General features: G+C 40.1%; 2 protein-coding genes across 3 annotated transcripts; one reads left to right on the top strand and one right to left on the bottom strand.

The window, feature by feature from the left end:
• Positions 1–621: 621 nt before the first annotated feature.
• On the bottom strand, positions 622–11,690 carry HAUS2 (HAUS augmin like complex subunit 2; the record flags this gene model as incomplete). Of its 2 annotated transcripts, XM_084239887.1 has the most annotated exons (6): positions 622–846; positions 2,778–2,886; positions 4,331–4,463; positions 6,651–6,720; positions 7,088–7,180; positions 11,598–11,690. In XM_084239887.1, 6 exons carry the CDS (start codon positions 11,688–11,690, stop codon positions 622–624), a joined length of 723 nt encoding a protein of 240 aa, XP_084096013.1. The 2 variants fall into 2 exon arrangements, with proteins under 2 accessions (XP_084096013.1, XP_084096014.1); XM_084239888.1 differs by lacking the exon at positions 7,088–7,180.
• A 439-nt stretch (positions 11,691–12,129) lies between these two features.
• On the top strand, positions 12,130–18,101 carry LRRC57 (leucine rich repeat containing 57; the record flags this gene model as incomplete). Its single annotated transcript, XM_084239808.1, has 5 exons — positions 12,130–12,213; positions 12,320–12,458; positions 12,863–13,131; positions 17,442–17,627; positions 18,060–18,101. 5 exons carry the CDS (start codon positions 12,130–12,132, stop codon positions 18,099–18,101), a joined length of 720 nt encoding a protein of 239 aa, XP_084095934.1.
• Between the last annotated feature and the right edge of the window lie 356 nt (positions 18,102–18,457).

Here is an 18,457-nt window from a genome sequence, read left to right as displayed (position 1 = left end):
GGTGAAATACAACTAAAAGTGTTGCTTAAGTGTCTAGGCAGTGTTTAAGAATAGTATCACCAGTCTTTTATATCTCATTTGCAAAAGTCAGCTTCAAAACAAAATCCCTGGTTGTTTTAGCAGGATATTTTTTTAAGGTTTATTTATTAATGCATACAAGAACTGGAATACAGGCCAGAAGTGCGGGGAGTGAGAGGATTCACCAGAGACGTGGGGAGCCAACCAGGCAGATGTGCTGAAACACACTGCTGAGGGGAGCAGCAGGCAAGACAGAAGAGGTCAGCTGCACCATGTGGGTTGCTCCCTGGCTGGGGATTGAACTCGTGCTGCAGCGGCTGTGGACCGCCCCATAGGCTGCGCCCCAACCACTGCGCCACCAGGGAGGCGCCCTGTCAGTTACATTTGATCTTGACTAGTTTCAATGAAAAGTGGAATGAAAATATATGAAACATAAAGGAAAATTCAGTTTGGTCTTAATGAACTTGGGATCTTAATACTTCAATATAAAGAGGGCTTTTTAAGTATCACTAGCAGTAAAATCTATAAATACCCTTGTTACAGCTGATTAGAAATGAACTTCACAGGACTACATATATTTAAGCAAAAATAAATAGTTCATGATCACTTGGTATTACTAGTTTGGACATGAGCTTTAGAAGTAAAAGGTAAAGGAGGAATTATAACATCATGTTTATGAAGATAATGTTTATGAAGATAGTTTTCTTCAGCTAATATCTTGGGGATACAAGACGAGACTTCCTTTTGTTGTTCTCGCCACTGGAGTATATTTTCTGCCAGTTCTTCTGTTTTAGTCACCAAAATATCCATCTTTGCTAAAGCTTTGCTCTGTAGTATTTGAAGAAGGAAAAAATAGGAGAGAAATAACATCTGTCAATAATTCATCATTATATTACAAAAGGTTAAAATACCAAAAGTTAAAACCTTACCTTCTCCAGGCCTTTAATACAAGGGCTCCTTAAAATTGTGGCCCTCACCGCCCCCCCCCTTTCACTTCTTGATCATCCTCATCCTCAAGTCACCAAGGCTAGACACTCATTACCTTGGATGTGTCCCTTGTTCAAATAGCAGCCAAGTTTGGAAATTTGACCTCCAAAATCCAAAAATCTACACAATCTTTTCTTTTCCTGTTTTAAATTTATTATCTGAACAATTATATTTAGTCTCCAAGTTTGTCCAATTTAGTTCTTCTGCCTAGTCCTCTAACCCACAGCTTATCAAACTTTAATATGCACAGGAATCACCAGGAGTTTGTTAAAACATAGGATCAGATTCTAAAGGTCAAGTTCAATGAAGTCTACAGTTCTGCCTTTGGAACAAGTTACCAAGTGATGCTGATGTTATTTGCCATACTATTAGTAAGGCTCAACCCAAGTCACTTCTCTGTGCCCTACTCTACAAAACAAAACGAAGTTATTGGCGCTCCAGTATTCAGACAGTGAAGTCTAAACTTCTTAGTCTGGTTTCAGCATCAGCCAAAGTGTAGGACCACTGTTCTCCTGAATTACATTTGTACCTTTATTGTCATGTTTTTCCTCACATGCTGCTTTTGGCCAAAGCATTCTTTGTCCAATTTCACTGTTCTTCAAGATTCAGCTCATTACTAACTTCTATATAAAACTTCAGTATTCTTACCCCCCTCCTACTTATAAACTCCCGAAAGTGGTAGTAATCCCTTTGTTTGTGCTTGCTGCATTGACATGACATGACAATACTGACAGAATAAGATTTCTCAGTTAACCAAGCCTGAGAGTACAGAGTAACAAGATTATTATATTACCTAAACAGTCTTTGTTATTAAAATTAGTAAAGGCAGTTTTAGAATGCTGTGGAGTCTTTTGGCAGATGAAAAAGAAATTAATGTTTGGCTTTTTACATGAGTACAGTACTGATATTAAACTAAAGTCAAGCAAGTCATTTAAGCACAGGAAATTTCTTTTTTAAAGATACCTTTTTATAAAACTTTAGTTTCCGTACAATAAAGAACAAAAAGTAGCCCTGAAAATTTAGTTTCCTTACAATAAGAGCAAAAATAGACCTGGAAATTAAGTTTCCTTACAATAAGGAGTAAAAGTAGACCTGAAAGTTAAGTTTCCTTAAAATAAGGAGTAAAAGTTAACCCGAAATATGCTTAATAGATAGCATCTTCTTTCTAATTTTCTGCTGTACTCATTGTGCAAATAAAATACTACTCTCTCAATAAACCCTGAAAATCTGAAGAGAGAGACTAATCTGATCATCTGTTTCTCTCTCATGATAACTACAGTATAGTCCCTTACATGAAGACTATAAAGTGACTTCTAAACATAGTATAAAAGGGCATCTTGATTTAAAAAAATTAGTTCAGGGCCTCCCCGGTGGCGCTGTGGTTGAGCGCGGGGTTGCGAAGCTGCCCTCAGCCTTTGCAGCGCCAGTTAGATCCCCGGCTGCTCCCCGGCCACCAGAGGAGGGTCCCACATGGCGCGCAGACCTCTCCTGCCGCCCGCTGCTCCCCTGAGCAGTGTACTTCGGTCCTTCTGCCTGCTCTGCTCCCCGCTCTGGCTCTGGTGAATTCTCTCACCCTCCTGCGCTTCTGACTGTACCCAGTGCTTGTATAAATAAATAAATAAATCTTTAAAAAAAAATTAGTTCATAATATTAGCTATCAAAGAGTTAAACAAGGAGATTACACATGAGATTCTTACATAAAAGAACTAAAGACAGCTAAATAATGTGGTAGGCAGTGATGAGGTACTTTTACATACTATTGTTACACTTACCATTTTCTTTAGATTTGCATCCAAGTGAGGGATATTTCTAATTGTTTCAAGATGGGTTTCTAATCTCTCAATGAAAGTCACTGCCAACTCCAGCAAATGCACCATATGCCTGCAAGAGTAAAAGTCTTACTTTTAGCAAGACTTAACCTGTCATGGAAACAGAGACGGTGCTGCTCTTACCTGGAACCCAAACTAATGTTAGACAAACCTCAATGTCAACAATTCTCTCACAGATATAAAGGCATTTTTCTAGTTAAAACCTCATTCCAATTCAATCTATTCATTGTTGGTGGAGAGTGAAGGCAATAAGTATCATGTACCTCACTGAAAAGCCTATATACTTACAACTATTTTGAATCTGTGCATTTGCAAAATGCTTTACAATCACTACTCAGTTCTTCTGGTGTGTGTATGTATGTGTGTGTATGTGTTTGTGTGTGTATGAAATATATAATATACACATTAATGGTATTGTACTGTACTGAATAGATTCTAAGATACACAAGAATGAGATTTTTAATATCCATTAATTTACTACAAGATAACAAAATATGACATTAAGCAAAGGTCAGCTAGTAAGGCACTGGTGGAGAAAGTTAGTGATCAGATTCCCAAATGCCTGATTCCTTATTTTATTACTATTTAATATTAATAAACTCCATTTTCAATTTGATAACTTGTAATACCCCTATGAGGAAGCGAGCAATAGAAAGTATCCCCATTGTATGAAATGGGAAACCTATGCAAAAATTGAAATCATTTGCCCAAGGCTTTGAGACATATAAACGGCAGAGATGAGACCAGAACTCAAGTTATTTTCTCTCCTTCAGTTCACATTTTTTTCATCTGCCGCGGCTTAACTCCCCAACAGAATTTTGGTATATAGGCAACATTAATGCAACAATAAATTTCCTTCATAGAAGACAATCTATACATATCAAAAATGATCTTTAACCACCTAACTTTATATTACAGATCTAATTTCTTTCATTAAAGTCATAATGTGTAATTCCCAAAATAATAGGTGAAAGGAACTCTTCTCTTTGCCACAGCTTATAACTCTTTAAAAGCAAAGGATTTTCTATCGGATGGTTTTACTTATAGGAGGAATATAGGGGAACCAAACAAGGAATCATGGGGAAAAAAAAAATAAAAAATGCAACAAAACAAAACAAAAATAAACAGACAACTATAAATCAGAGACATTCTGCAGGGGTGGGGGAGGGAGAGGAATCAAAACAGGGCGGAAAGAGCACAGGGACTATGGTGATAGCGCACAGGTGAACTGGTGGTAGGAATTCTATGGGAGCTACACCTGAGAAAAGAAAGCAAACATTGTAAAAAAAAAATGAAAAATGACATAAAATATAAATAAATAAATAATTTTTTAAAAAAGCAAAGGATTTTCTTTCTAGTTTGATATATCATAACTAGTAATAATGTTAACATATACAATCACTAGAGCATTGCTTTATGATTTATACTATAAAATAACTACTGTCTAAAAATTACCTGTAAAAAGATATGTAACAATCTCTACTTTTTAGTCTAACCTGTGATAGACAGCTTCAATAGGCAAGTTTTCCTGGCACATGGGTTTCAACAGTCTTTGCCTTAGGGACCGCTTCTCTTTTAGCACCGCTTCCAAATGAGCATTCATGCTTTGCAGAATTTGACACTTCTGAGCTACCAAACCAGAAACAATAATTACAGTTAGAAATAGGACAAGTAGGGCCTTCCCTGGTGGCACAGGCTGTTGAGCGCCACACTGTGAAGCTGTCCGTAGCCTCAGCAGCGATGGTTTGATCCCGGCTGGTTAGATCCCAGCCAGCTGGCAAAGGTCCCACGTGGCGCAGCAGGCCTCTCCTGTCTCGCCCACTGCTGTTTTGTCAATCTGCCTGTTCTGTTCCCCGCTCTGTCTCTGGTGAATCCTCTCACCCTCCCGCGAATCTGGCCTGTACCTACCCCGGTTCTTGTATAAATAAATAAATAAATCTTAAAAAAAAAAAGAAATAGGACAAGTTTTGAAATTATTAAAGGTTTCTTCTTTGCTTTGGTTTGATAAGATCAATGTCAAAAATCAATCCTACCAATTCCCTCTAAACAGCTTCCCTTTGCTATCTTTAATAGCAGTATCAGTTTTACTTTTAACTATTTTCTCTTACTTTTCAACTAACAACCAAATCCAGTGCTAAATTATTTCTAAGTTTTTTTCAACTCAACTCCTAATTCAGTTTTTATAGCCAGAGTTATATTCTTCACATAGTCTTTTCTCATTTTTGCCACTGATATTCTACATTGAACACTAAAAGCCACCTTTGTCTTATAAACTATTTTTGATTTTCTCAATATTTTCTCCATAATTCAATTAATGGTTGTCAGCTATCTCTGCTTCTAAATTCTTTTTTTTTTTTTAATTTATTTATTTATACAAGCACTGGGTAGTCAGAAGCGCGAGAAGGCGAGATAATTCACCAGAGACAGCGGGGAACAGAACAGGCAGACTTGATGAAATACACTGCTGAGGGGAGCGGCGGGCAGCAGAAGTCTGTTGCACCATGTGGGACCTTCGCCGGCGGCCGGGATTGAACCGGCGCTGCAGAGGCTGTGGGCAGTTTCGCAGCCCAGTACTCAACCACTGCGCTACCAGCGGAGGCCCTAAATTCTTTTTTTTAAAAGATTTATTTATTTATGCATACGAGAATTGGGATACAGGCCAGAGGTGCAGGGGGTGAGAGAATTCACCAGAGACAGAGTGGAGAACAGAACAGGCAGATTGTCTGAAATACACTGCTGAGGGAAGCAGCAGGCGAGTCAGGAGAGGTCTCCTCCACCATGTAGGTCAGCTCCCTGGTTGGGGATTGAACTTATGCTGCAGTGGCTGCTGACAGCTTCACAGTGCTGAGACTTAACCCCTTGCACCACCAGGGAAGCCCTCTTCTTCTAAATTCTTATTTTGAAAATACATCAAACTTATAGAAAAGTTTCAAGAATAGTTTACTGAATGCCCCTAAACATTTCACCAATTGTTAACATCTGGCTACAATTTCCTCTTTCTCTGCATATCTTTCCATGGATGCATGTATGTGTATGTATACACACACACACACACAAACATAGTATTTTTTTTTTACCCTCTTGACATTAAGTTGCAGATATCATGGCCTTTCACCCCTTTCACCACTAACTTCTGCATGTATTTCCCAAGAATAATAATATTCTTTTATATAACTATAAGTATCTAAAATATTTAACACTGGTAAAATACTACTAACATTTAAAACAATCCATATTTAAACATCATCAAGTGTTCCAATAATTCTTTACAGAAAAAAAATTGTTTTCTAATAAAATATTCAACCTATGACCACACTGTACTTTAACTATCATGTCCTTTTAGTATCCTTTTAATCTGGAAAATCCAAAGCTTTTCATTGTCTTTCAAGCTTTCCTGACTTCTTTTTTTGAAGATTTTTTTATTTATGCATACAAGAACTGGGGTACAAGCCAGAGGTGTGGGGGGGATGAGAGGATTCACCAGAGACAGAGTGGGGAATAGAACAGGCAAGATGTACTGAAATACATCTGCTGAAAGGAGCAGCGGGTGAGCCAGGAGGTCTGCTGTGCCATGTGGGTATCTCCCTGGCTGGGGATTGAACTTGTGCTGCAGTGGCTATGGACAGCTTCATAGGCTGTGTCTTAACCATTGCACCACCAGGGAGGCCTGCTTTCCTGACTTTGAGGGGCACCCAACTTGGTCATTTTCTGTGCTGTTTATACTAGTTGAATCAACAGGACTGTCTGGTGCTTAATAAGGTAACCTCCCAAAAAAGTTGAAATTCTGATGATCGTGTACTTAACCAAATCACTTACCCAAAAAGAAAGGATGAACAACATCTGCTGTATCTTTTTCTAGTTGTAGGAGTTCAATTTCCAGGTTTTTCTACATTAGGAACAAAAGTAATGTGTAGCTCAGTCAGAAAGTAGCCTGACTTAAAGGCTTAAACTTTGATGAAACTGGATAGTCTTTAAGCCCAAGAATATTTAGGGGCTATAAGAGAATGATTTGTTAGGAATACAGAGGATTTACTGAAGCTTTTCATTTTGGTGTTCAAGTCCTGTTGCTGCTACTGTTGCTACTACTATTACCATCATTATTATTATTATTACCACTATTTAACTACTAAAATTAAAAAATAAACAGCTATGTGCTAGACACTATTTTAAATACAAGAGAATTGCAGTTGGAACCAATTAAGGCTTTTTTCCCTGTACTAGAAGTAGAAAGCAAAAAGTCCAACATAAATTACCTGGTTAATTTCAGCTTGAATATCTGTGATCTGCTGTCCTCTGGAGAAGTTCTCAAAGCAAGAAGGTGAATTCTTAGCTATATTTAACATTTCCTATTGGTAAGTGAACAGAGAGCACAGCAATATGTTACAGAAGTTTCCTTGTGCATTGGAATGGCATGTTCACAGGTCTAAAATATAAGGCTATTTAGGCCCAACACTGCCCCCCCCAAAAAAAATTACAGAGTACAGAAGTAATGTATATTTTCTGTTTTTAAAACCTAAAGTATAATACATAATAAACTTACATTACTGATAGTTCATCAAAGGATTCTAAGGCTAATATTGCTAGAGAATCACTTGTACATAAATGACCAGGACCTAGTCTCTCTAACCTTCCCGAGGCTAAAATCAAAACCCTCAGCCCCACTCTCACGGAATCACTTGCATGATTTGTTAAATGCTCTCTATTATTGTCTACAAGTCATACATACTGTCTATTTTTACATTCTCACTCTCTGAAATAAAGGAATGTTTTGTCCAGACAGAATTATTCTAAAAAGACAACCCCCTCCTTCTTATCCTTTCATTCTATTATGCTCCATTATATTGCTTCCTTCAGTTTTAGGTTATATCAGAGTAAAAGCATTGTTTACCCCTTGAATCTCTAATTTTCTGTATACTCTTCTTCTTTTCTAGAATATTAGCACAGGAAAGAACTTTAGAGATCACCTAGGGCAGGGGTTAAGAAACTAAAGCCCATGAACTAAATGTAGCCTACCTCCTGCTTCTGTATAGCCCATGAACTAACAATTATTTTTATATTTTTTAATTGTTGGGGGGACATATTGGTTTTTGACATATAAAAATTACATGAAATTCAAATTTCAGGGTCCAGAATAAAGTTTTCTTGAAACTCAACTTCTTTATTCATTTACGTACTATCTCTGGCTGCCTTTATACCATAACAGCCTATGGACTAAAAATACCTCACATATTTACTCTCTGGTCCTTCATAGCAAAAGTTTACTGACTATCAATTTTATAAACATTTGCTGAGTAGGCAATGTAAGATACGAAAAATGAAGAAAACAAGCTCTCTGCTGTTAGCAAGCTCATGATGGACTGAAGAAAAAGGTATTCAAAATAGAAAGAATTAAATGTTACAAATGCTCAATAACTGTCAGCACAAATAAATGTGTTCCCCCAACTAACAAGGTGGAAGATGAAGGTGGAAATCTAGTTGCCAGCATAATCATGGAAGATCTTTAGTGTTATGATAAACAATCATAATGCCAAAAATGAGGGCAACTGACAGTTTCCTGTTGAAGAAGTAACATGATCATAAATAATACATAGATATTTAAACAGGGGTAGCATGGAAAATAAAACTAATGGGGTTGGGGAAGGAAGGAATAGGGAGTTATTGCTTAATAGGGTGGGGTTTCCACTGGGGATAATGTTTTGAAAATAGTTTCACAACATTGTGAATATACTTCATGTCACTGAATTTGTAAACTTTAATATGGTTAAAATGGCAAACTTTATGTTATGTGTATTTTACACAATAATAAAAAAAACCACCCCACTGTGATAACTAGCCAACAACAAAAACAAAAAAAGACAGACATATGAATCCTTGGAAGATGAAACTGATAAATCCTAAACGGTATGGGGAGTGAGGTATAAAGGCAAGTCAATACTGACTCCAAAGATTCTGCTTCAGGTGACTGGACAGATAGTTATGCCATTCACTAAAGTAGTTAATACAAGATATTTTACTGATGACAAAATTGAGGACAGAGAGCTTAAGTATTATTTCAACTTTACACTGTGTATTAGGGCTGAAATGAGAAACAGTGAATATTTTATGTTTCCATCAGTCTGACTTTCACTTTTCTTTCTGCTCTCTTTTAGGAAGAAGGTAAATAAAGTAAAAACATATCTAATTTCTCATTGTAACCCACTCACTCGCTATTATTGCTCCATCTCTCCAGGTTGTTGGGTTTAACAAGAGGGTGATGAAGCACAGCCAAGAACATGCAAAAGAAACCAGAGGGAAAAGAGAACGTTCAAGAAAGGGTGAGTCAAAAAGGAGAATGGAAAGAAAGAGCAGCCAAATTCCTCTAGGAAATGAATCCTAACTATTTGAGTATTTTGACTTAACCCATACCTTTTATAACAGGAAAAAAAAAAAAAGGAAGAAATGGGGACTCTTGAAAAGTCTAGTTACTTTTATATATTCCATACTTTACATGTCACTGGGGCAAAGGGACTCTAAAAATGAAAGGGTCCTAAGAGAGTTTGTGTAGAGTATTTCTGTTTACTTTGTCGCTAAAAAAGAAGCTAGAAATCCAGAACCACTATACTAAATATAAAAAATTTTATAGCATTTTTTTCTCTCTCTCTCACATGTGTACTTGCATCTGTAGGCATCCTTTTTTTTTTTTTTTTCCTGTTCTCATTGCAGCTGGGGAACATTAAAAGGGAGGCAATATAGCAGAAGAGTAAAGAGCAGAGGCTCTGAAATGGGGAAGGGTGTGAAGAAGAGGACAGGGCAGAGGTAAGTGAAAATAATAGATGTTGAGATGTTTTGGTAGGTCCCATCCTTATTTTACCCATTGTCAGTAGAGGGAGCTTTCATTAAGATGCCATGATTCACTCAAGCTTGCCAGAAAAATATCTAGGATATAAGACAAGTAGAGCAGTCCTAGGACATAAACTAAAATACCTCCCTATTATCCTACAGATAGTTAACCATACCTTTCTTTCCCCAAATCATTCTTCAATAAGCAGATCAAAACAGAACAAAGTTCAAAAGGCTACATACAAAGTTGTATAATTTTAGGCATCACTTTTAATTTTTAATGCATGTGGAATAATTGGGCACTGAAAGAATAACAAAAGGGGGTCATAGAACAAATCATTTTCAAAGGATAAATGGTAAATATTTCTAAAAAAATAGGTTTTCGTATGTAAAGTTTGCTGAAAGAAAAATCATGCTATAAATCTGTAAAATTTCTTCACTGGAACTAGCTGTGCCACAAGATTGGAGGGGTTGAGGGTAGGGGGGTGGGGGGGATGTTAAGGTGCTACAGAGTGGCAGATTTTACCTGTAGGAAAAACAAGTAAAAGTTGTCTAATTGGTTGAAGGACACTAGGAAGATTCTTCCCCCAAACAACTACCAAACAGATTACCTATCTGCCTAAAATGTTCTCACTGGAGACTCTGGTTTAGGTGTTTATCTCCTACCAATAGCCTCTAAAAGAATTAATCCCAAATGTTTTATAGTATGAATTTACCAAATTACTTCGTTGCATAATTGGACAAGTGAAAGTACTAGGCAACATAAGAAAACGTCAGAGAAGTGAGGATGGTGAGGAGTGAGAAGTGCTGTGGTTGTTTTATTTTCCCATGGACTCATTACTACCCCTCACCCCCATCCAGTCCCCCAATCTGGAACATGTGGTTACTAGGTATCCAATTTATCTAGGAGCGTTCTGCAAAAGAAGCTGAAACTCTTTCAAGATATTGCAACAATATCGTTATGAGGTTCATCTTAGAGATGATACAGTGTGACAGAAAAGGGAGCCTTCAGGCTCTAATTTTACTTCATTAGTTGAGTGACCCAGTTAGTTTCTTGGTCTCCTTAGGCTTTCGTTTCTTCATCTTATAATTACTGTAAGGTAACTGAATTGTCTAATGACTCTTCTAAATATAAAAAAATTACGTATTTTCCATTAATCCTCCATGTACATACTGCTAATCTCGGCAGATGATTTTACCTTTCTACTTTACAGTTTCCTTTTTAGTAAAATCAAACTTCTTCTGTATCTCAAAATTTATTTCCCTCCCTCCACCCCACGTTCCCCACCCTTGTCACGTCTACCCTATTATTTCCTACATCTTCAGTTTCTCTCTCTAGCTTTCTCTTTGGCCTATGAATAAACTCTTCTTTGCCCAATCTAAAACTACAGCCCAACCTAAAACCCGATGGAATAATCTCTCCTTTCCTACTCAAAATCAATCTCTTTCTCCACTCCACCCAAGTCCCAAAGTCCTTCAGATCTTTTTCACCAGTACTTTTGTAGATTTTTTGTTTGTTTTTAAAGATACTTCCCCTGGAGCTCTCCCGAACCCCCTCCGACCCCAAATATGCTTCGATACCTCACACAAAGGGGCGATGTTGTTCGGGAACGTGCGTGTGGACCACCTACCCGTATTTCCCAGCCCCTCCACCCATTACAATCTAGAGGCGCCATCACAGGACCAAAAAAGGGGGTGGGGTCGGGGAACACTGTTCTACATTATCTCCCACGAACTGACCTGGGATAACCCGCCTGCAGACACGAGAAACACTACTCGAAACACCATCTTCTCCAAGCCCTGCTTTCGCAGAAAGGTCACTGCTGCAGCCTGTCAGGGGCTCCGCTTACTCTATTTAGGACAAGCCATCAGCACTCCCACCTCACAGCTACCTTCTGTCGCCACGCCCGCCCCCCCTTCATGACGCCATCACCGCCCGCGCACCTCAGTGACCGTTCCCGAAGCTACGAAATGGCCCAGCAGCAGCCCGGCAGCGTTGGGCTCGGACGCCGGATCCCAGGGGTTGGCGGCGGCCATGGCGGGAGGCGCCGACCCCGCCGGCGCGCAGAGTGGGACACGAGCGAACGCGCCGCGCGGACCGATGACGTCACAGGGCGTTTCCTCCTAGGCGGAAGCCCGGGGAGCGCATCCCCGGCGAGCACCAGGGCTGGGGCTTCCCTTTCTGAGCAGTCGAGTGAGCTCAAGGGTAGGAGCAGTCGAGTGAGCTCAAGCCCCCGATAAGCTCCCGGGGGCATCTACTCTGCGAAGAACCGCAAAGCGGCAGGGCCTGGTGGTTGGTTTGCTGTTCTTCCCTTACTTCCTTGCCACTTTGGGGCTGCCCCTAAGATCCTGGGATCTGCAGAAGGTGAAACTGGGGCATGAGATCCAGCAAGGACACCGACGGGGTGGCTGGGTGCCTGGATTAGGGGTGACAGCTGCGCTTCCTTTCCGCAGGAACCTTAACCGCGGCGCAAGGATGGGAAACAGTGCCCTCCGCGCCCATGTAGAAACGGCTCAGAAAACTGGTGTCTTTCAGCTTAAGGACCGTGGACTGACCGAGGTGAGGCTGGGAGGGACCCAACCAGGGAATTTAAAGGGTTAGGGACAGCGGGGACGGTGAAGTTAATCGGTGAGGGATTCCCCGCGCTGTGAACCTCTTTCTCCAGTTTCCCTCAGAGTTGCAGAAGCTGACGAGCAATCTCAGGACCATCGACTTGTCCAGCAACAAGATCGAGAGCCTGCCCCCTATGATTATAGGGAAGTTCACTCTGCTGAAGAGCCTCTCCTTGAACAACAACAAACTGAGTATGGCTTTTGCGCCTGGGAAGCTTTCGCTAGTGATCTCGCAGTTAAGGGTGGTTTTCTCGCTCAAGCTGGTTTTTATGGTTATGAAACCGTTCAGAGAGCTCAAGACGCAGGAGAATGTCAGAGTTCTTGAAGCTTTCTACCTTTCCTAATTACATTTGCAAGTCTCCTCTCGTGTTAAATGATTGGTGCTGGGTTAATTTGGACATGAAAGGGAAGATGTCTCTGGGATGTAAACAAAACAGGTTTTGTTGCTAATTTGGGAGGGAGGGATGGAATGAGAAGGGACCAGCCTTCCAATAGCAGAAAATTTGCTGTCCCGTTGTGCTGAGACCCCTTTACAAAAGGAACCACTTATACACATAAATGCTTTATTATTTGTTTGTTTGTTTACTTTTTGCTAGCTGTTCTTCCTGATGAGTTGTGCAATCTGAAAAAACTAGAAACGCTAAGCTTAAACAACAATCACTTGAGAGAGCTGCCATCTACCTTTGGGCAGCTTTCTGCCCTCAAGACCCTGAGCCTCTCTGGGAACCAACTGGGAGCCCTACCACCCCAACTTTGTAGCCTACGGCACCTGGATGTGGTGGATCTCTCCAAAAACCAGATTCGAAGCATACCCGATATAGTGGGGGACCTGCAGATCATCGAACTCAATCTCAACCAGAATCAGGTCTAGAGCTTAAGGAGTTTTTCCTATACATATACCCCTTGTTCCTAAAACTGTAATCCTAGAACTAGGTGTATGAAGCCAGATGAGAGGTACATTCTATGGGCTGGCTTAATTTTATTTATTTATTTTTTTAAAGATTATTTATTTATACAAGCACTGGGTACAGTCAGAAGCACGGGAGGGTGAGAGAATTCACCAGAGCCAGAGCAGGGAGCAGAGCAGGCAGAAGGACCGAAATACACTGGTGAGGGGAGCAGCGGGCAGCACGAGAGGTCTGCGCGCCATGCGGAACCCTCCTCCAGTGGCCGGGGAGCAGCCGGGGATCGAACCGGAGTCGCAGAGGCTGCTGGCAGCTTCGCAACTCAGCGCTCAACCGCTGCGCCACCAGGGAGGCCCGGCTGGCTTAATTTTAAAGCCCAAAATGCCATGGAGTTAGTTGAGACACTTGGTGTTTGTTGTGTAGGTGTTTTTTGGAGGTTGATAGTGAATAGCAGGGTAAGATATTATAAAAAATTAAACTACTGCCTCACAAATCTTGAAGAGTTCTTTGAGTCTCCTCTCTAATCATCTAGCAAAAAGCTGTCAGGAAGATAGAATAGAAAAGAGGCTTAAACTCTTAGGTTCAGAATTGGACATCAGCAGTAATTCAGTTGTCCTTTTTTTGGATATCTTTATCCAGTGTATGTCCTTTTACTAAAAATTCTTATTGCTAGACTTCCTAGAGATAGCCCATTTTACTCTTGGACAACTTTATTTTCTTATTTTTTTAATTATTTTTTAATTTTTTACACCATTGTTCATTTTTAAACAATATTTGCTTCCCCCGACCCAGGTGTAGTCCCCATAGAATTTCCTTCCCCAATGCACCCGCACCATAATCCCCTGTGCTACTCCCTCCATCCCTCTGATCCCTCTCCCTCCTCCTCCCCTGCAGGATGTCTCTGATTTATAATTGTCTGTTTTTGCTTTGTTGTGCTTTGTACTGTTATTTTTTCACACTGCGAATGGCATGCGTTTATCTTTTTTGATTGCTGAGTAATATTCCATTGTGTATATATATACCACATTTTCTTGATCCAGTCATCTATTTTTGGGAATTCGGTTGTTTCCCGGTTTTGCCTATTATAAATAGTGCTGCATAAACATAGGGGTACAGGTGTTTTTTTGAATCAATGTTTTTGTGTCCTTTGGGTAGATCCCTAGGAGTGGAACTGTCGGGTCATATGGTAGCTCCATTTTTAGTAGACTGAGGAACCTCTAGACAGCTTTCCTTAGTGGTTGGACCAGTTTTCACTCCCACCAGCAGAGTGGGAGAGTTCCTTTTTCACCACATACTCACCAACATTTGTTGTTGCTTGTTTTTTGTTTTTTTTTTTTTTTTTGATATGTGCCATTCTTACTGGTGTAAGGTGGTATCTCAATGTGTTTTTGATTTGCATTTCCCTGATGATAAGGGATGTTGAACATTTTTTGATATGCCTGTTGGCCTTTTGCATTTCCTCTTCGGAGAAATGTCTTTTAAGTTCTTCTGCCCATTTCCTGACTGGATTGTTTACTTTGTTTTTGTTGAGTCGTGTGAATTATTTGTATATCTTTGTGATGAGTCCCTTATCAATTGTATGGAGTACAAAGATTTTTTTCCCAGTCAGTGGGGTGTATTCTTGGACAACTTTAATTATAGTATTTGAGAACTGTTTACTTCAGAAGCTCTTCAGTTAATATGTATCTAGAGAAACAATCTTTGCTCTAGATATAAGGCACAAATGATGAAACATTAAAACAGATGAGGTCGTCTTGTTTTTCTAGATCTATGCTTCTAGATCTGTAGTCCAGTACAGTAGCCAGTAGCCACATGTGGCTAATAAAATTCATTTAATCTAGATTTAAAAACTCAGTTCTTCGGTTGCCATTAACCATATTCCAAGTGCTTAATAGCCTTATGTGTGACTAGTGGCTTCATATTGGATAACACAGATATAAAACACTACAATCATTATAGTAATAATCACTGGAGAAAATCATACTATATAGATTATAGTAACCTTACATTATAATGAAATTCTGTTGGTCTTTTTTTTTTTTTTTTTAGTTTTTTTTTTTTTCTATAGAGGCATGTTTTTATTTATTTATTTATTTATTTTATTTGTTTGTTTTGTTTATACATGCACTGGGTACAGTCAGAAGCGCGGGAGGGTGAGAGAATTCACCAGAGCCAGAGTGGGGAGCAGAGCAGGCAGAAGGACTGAAGTACACTGCTGAGGGGAGCAGCGGGTGGCAGGAGAGTTCTGCGCACCATGTGGGATCCTCCTCCGGTGGCTGGGGAGCAGCCGGGGATCGAACTGGCGCCCCGCAGAGGCCGCGGGCAGCTTCACAACCCAGCGCTCAACCGCTGCGCCACCGGGGAGGCCCTCTGTTGGTCTTTTGAGGAAATTGACCTTATCTTTCCATTAAAGTGGATATTTTTGTATGTTCTTAAGCTTTTTTTTTTTTTTAAGCTTTTTTATTTATGCATACAGGAACTGGGGTACAGGCCAGAGGTATGGGGGGGCAGTGAGAGGATTCACCAGAGACAGAGTGGGGAACAGGGCAGGCTGACAGACTGAAATACACTGCTGAGTGGAGCAGCAGGTAAGTCAGGATAGGTCTGCTGTGCCATGTGGGTAGCTCCCTGGCCAGCTGGCCGGGGATCCAACTCATGCTGCAGAGGCTGCGGATAGCTTCACAACACTGTGCTTAACCCCTTGCACAACCAGGGAGGCCCTCTTAAGCTTTCTTGGGAAAAAAGTATTTGGAAAAAATAAAGCAACAGTGTTAGTTGGGCACTCCACATTGACCTACGCTGATGCTTTAATCAGTTCTATTTTAGTGTACACAGTATCCTGAATGCTTGTTAGGAATCACTGGGCCTCCATCCTCATTGTTTGATTCTGTAGGTCTGGGGTAGATTCTGAGAATTTATAGTCTTGTCAAGCTCCCAGGTGATAGCCTGAGAGGATACCAGGCAGAGTAAATATAACTTGGTAACATGGAGCATTTAAAGGGTAAGAGAGGAGAATGAGTCAAAGGTAATTGGCTGGTATTGAGCTTCAGTGCCTAAAAGAAGAATAACAGATATTCTTAGGTGCTACTAAGAATGACATGCTGGGTTACAATGGCAAATCATCCAAGTGGAAACGTCTGACTAAAAATCGGAGCTGTAGGTGTGGAATAGAGGTGTACAGATATGAAAATACATTGAGTATGGGAGCTTCCCTCGTGGTGCAAGGGGTTAAGCGCAGAACTATGAAGCCATCCACAGCCTCTGCAGCATGAGTTCCATCCCCAGCCAACCAGGGAGCTACCCACATGGAGCAGCAGACCTCTCCTGTCTCATCCACTGCTTCCCTCAACAGTGTATTTCAGTACATCTGCCTGTTCTGCTCCCCACTCTGTCTCTGGTGAATCTTCTCACCCCCTGCATCTCTGGCCTGTACTCCAGCTCTAGTATGCATAAATAAATAAATCTTAAAAAAAATACATTGAGTGTTAATAGAAAATAATATTAGGGGGTGCTGCTTAAAAAATGTCCATAAGAGGGCCTCCCCGGGTGGCACAAGGGGTTAAACACAGTACTATGAAGCTATTTGCAGCCTCTGCAGCATGAGTTCAGTCCCCAGCCAGTCAGTCTGCCTGTTCTGCTCCCCACCCCGTCTCTGGAAAATCCTCTCACCTCCCGCACCTCTGGCCTGTACCCCAGTTCTTGTATGCATAAAATAAATAAGTCTTTAAAAAAAGTCCACAGAAACAAGAAGGGAAAACAAAAATCAGAAATTCAAAAAATATAGGGAGAAAAACCTTAGTACTTAGGTACAAGTAGTAGTAATTTCATAGAATGGACAGAACAGTCAAATGAAATAAGGAATAAGGACAATGAATCATTGATATTGGCAGCAATTGGCATATCTGTGACAGAAGATTGGCAGTAAATGTACCAAAATATTTATGGTGGTGGATGACAGGTAACTTTTTCTTCAAACTTGTGTGATTCTCGAATTTTCTATAATAAGCAATGTTTTTATTACAAGAGCATTTTGTTTCCAAAGAGTTACTGGTGACCTTCAGAAATTTTTTTTTAAAATAAAGTGGGAGTAGTTAACAGAAGCAAGATAACAGATGCTTTTGGAATGAGTAGGTAGTGAGAAAATGGAAGCAGAAAAAGAAAGGAGAACTAGGACAAATAAGTAAAGTTTTTTTGTTTTAATTTAGTAAAGAAAACAACCAGTATGGTGCTCATGCATTCTCCTATTCTTTTCTGTTGTTGTGGTTCAAAGATATCTCAGATCTCAGTAAAAATATCTTGCTGTCCTCGCCTGAAAGTTCTTCGCCTAGAAGAGAATTGCCTTGAGCTCAGCATGCTTCCACAGAGCATCCTTAGTGATTCCCAGATCTGTCTGCTTGCTGTGGAAGGCAACCTATTTGAGATAAAGAAACTTCGAGAACTGGAAGGCTATGATAAGGTATGCATTAGAGTACTTAGGCTTTTCTAGTCACCGTTCCTGAGAAGGGAAAGATAAAGGAAACCACATGAATATTTACAGCTACAGGATGCATGTATAGTCCCATTTATGTTAATAGAATATGTACCCTGTTTTGAAAGGTGGGTTCTAAGAATTAGCCGACAGGATTGGGTCAGGATGGCTTTTTCCTCGACACAGCTTACTGTAAAGCATCTTTGTGTTTAGATCTCCTATTAAAATAAAAAGGGAAAAGTTGAAAACGCCAAAACTGTGTGCTTTAAATTTACATTTAGATTTTGTGGGAAATGAAGCAACAGATCTATCCAGTAATAACCTGAGGAAAAAAATCATCCCAAAACCTAAGTAAGAAATAGGCTAATATTTAAATGCTCATGCCAAAATACCAGAGATATTCTTCTCTCATGATTTTAGTACATGGAGAGGTTCACCGCCACCAAGAAGAAGTTTGCGTGATGCTCTCCAGGACCATGGCAACCTTACAAGACACTGACCTGGACCTGTTGCAATCTGACGGAATCACTCGTTCCTGTTGCTGTCAAGGGTATCTGCAGTAAGATGACACCCAGGAGATTATCTATTTCAGACAGGAAGAGTCCTTCATTTTGAGTCACGGACAGGGTAATGGACAGTGTTGATCTTCAAAATCATCATTAGTTTGACTTTAGGAAACCAGGAACTAGTTGCTATTTATAGAGGGGATGCTGCCCGCTCTACTACAGAATAGCTCTACAACAGCTTGAAATTTCATGGTTTCAGCGTGTGAGCTTTCAGTAAGTCGGCTGCCATTCCACCTCTGTTAACATTTCATA

The sequence above is a fragment of the Talpa europaea genome (assembly GCF_964194135.1).
Source record: "Talpa europaea genome assembly, chromosome: 8".
NCBI classification, from domain to species: Eukaryota; Metazoa; Chordata; class Mammalia; order Eulipotyphla; family Talpidae; genus Talpa; species Talpa europaea.
This window is presented reverse-complemented; position numbering and strand designations above follow the sequence as displayed.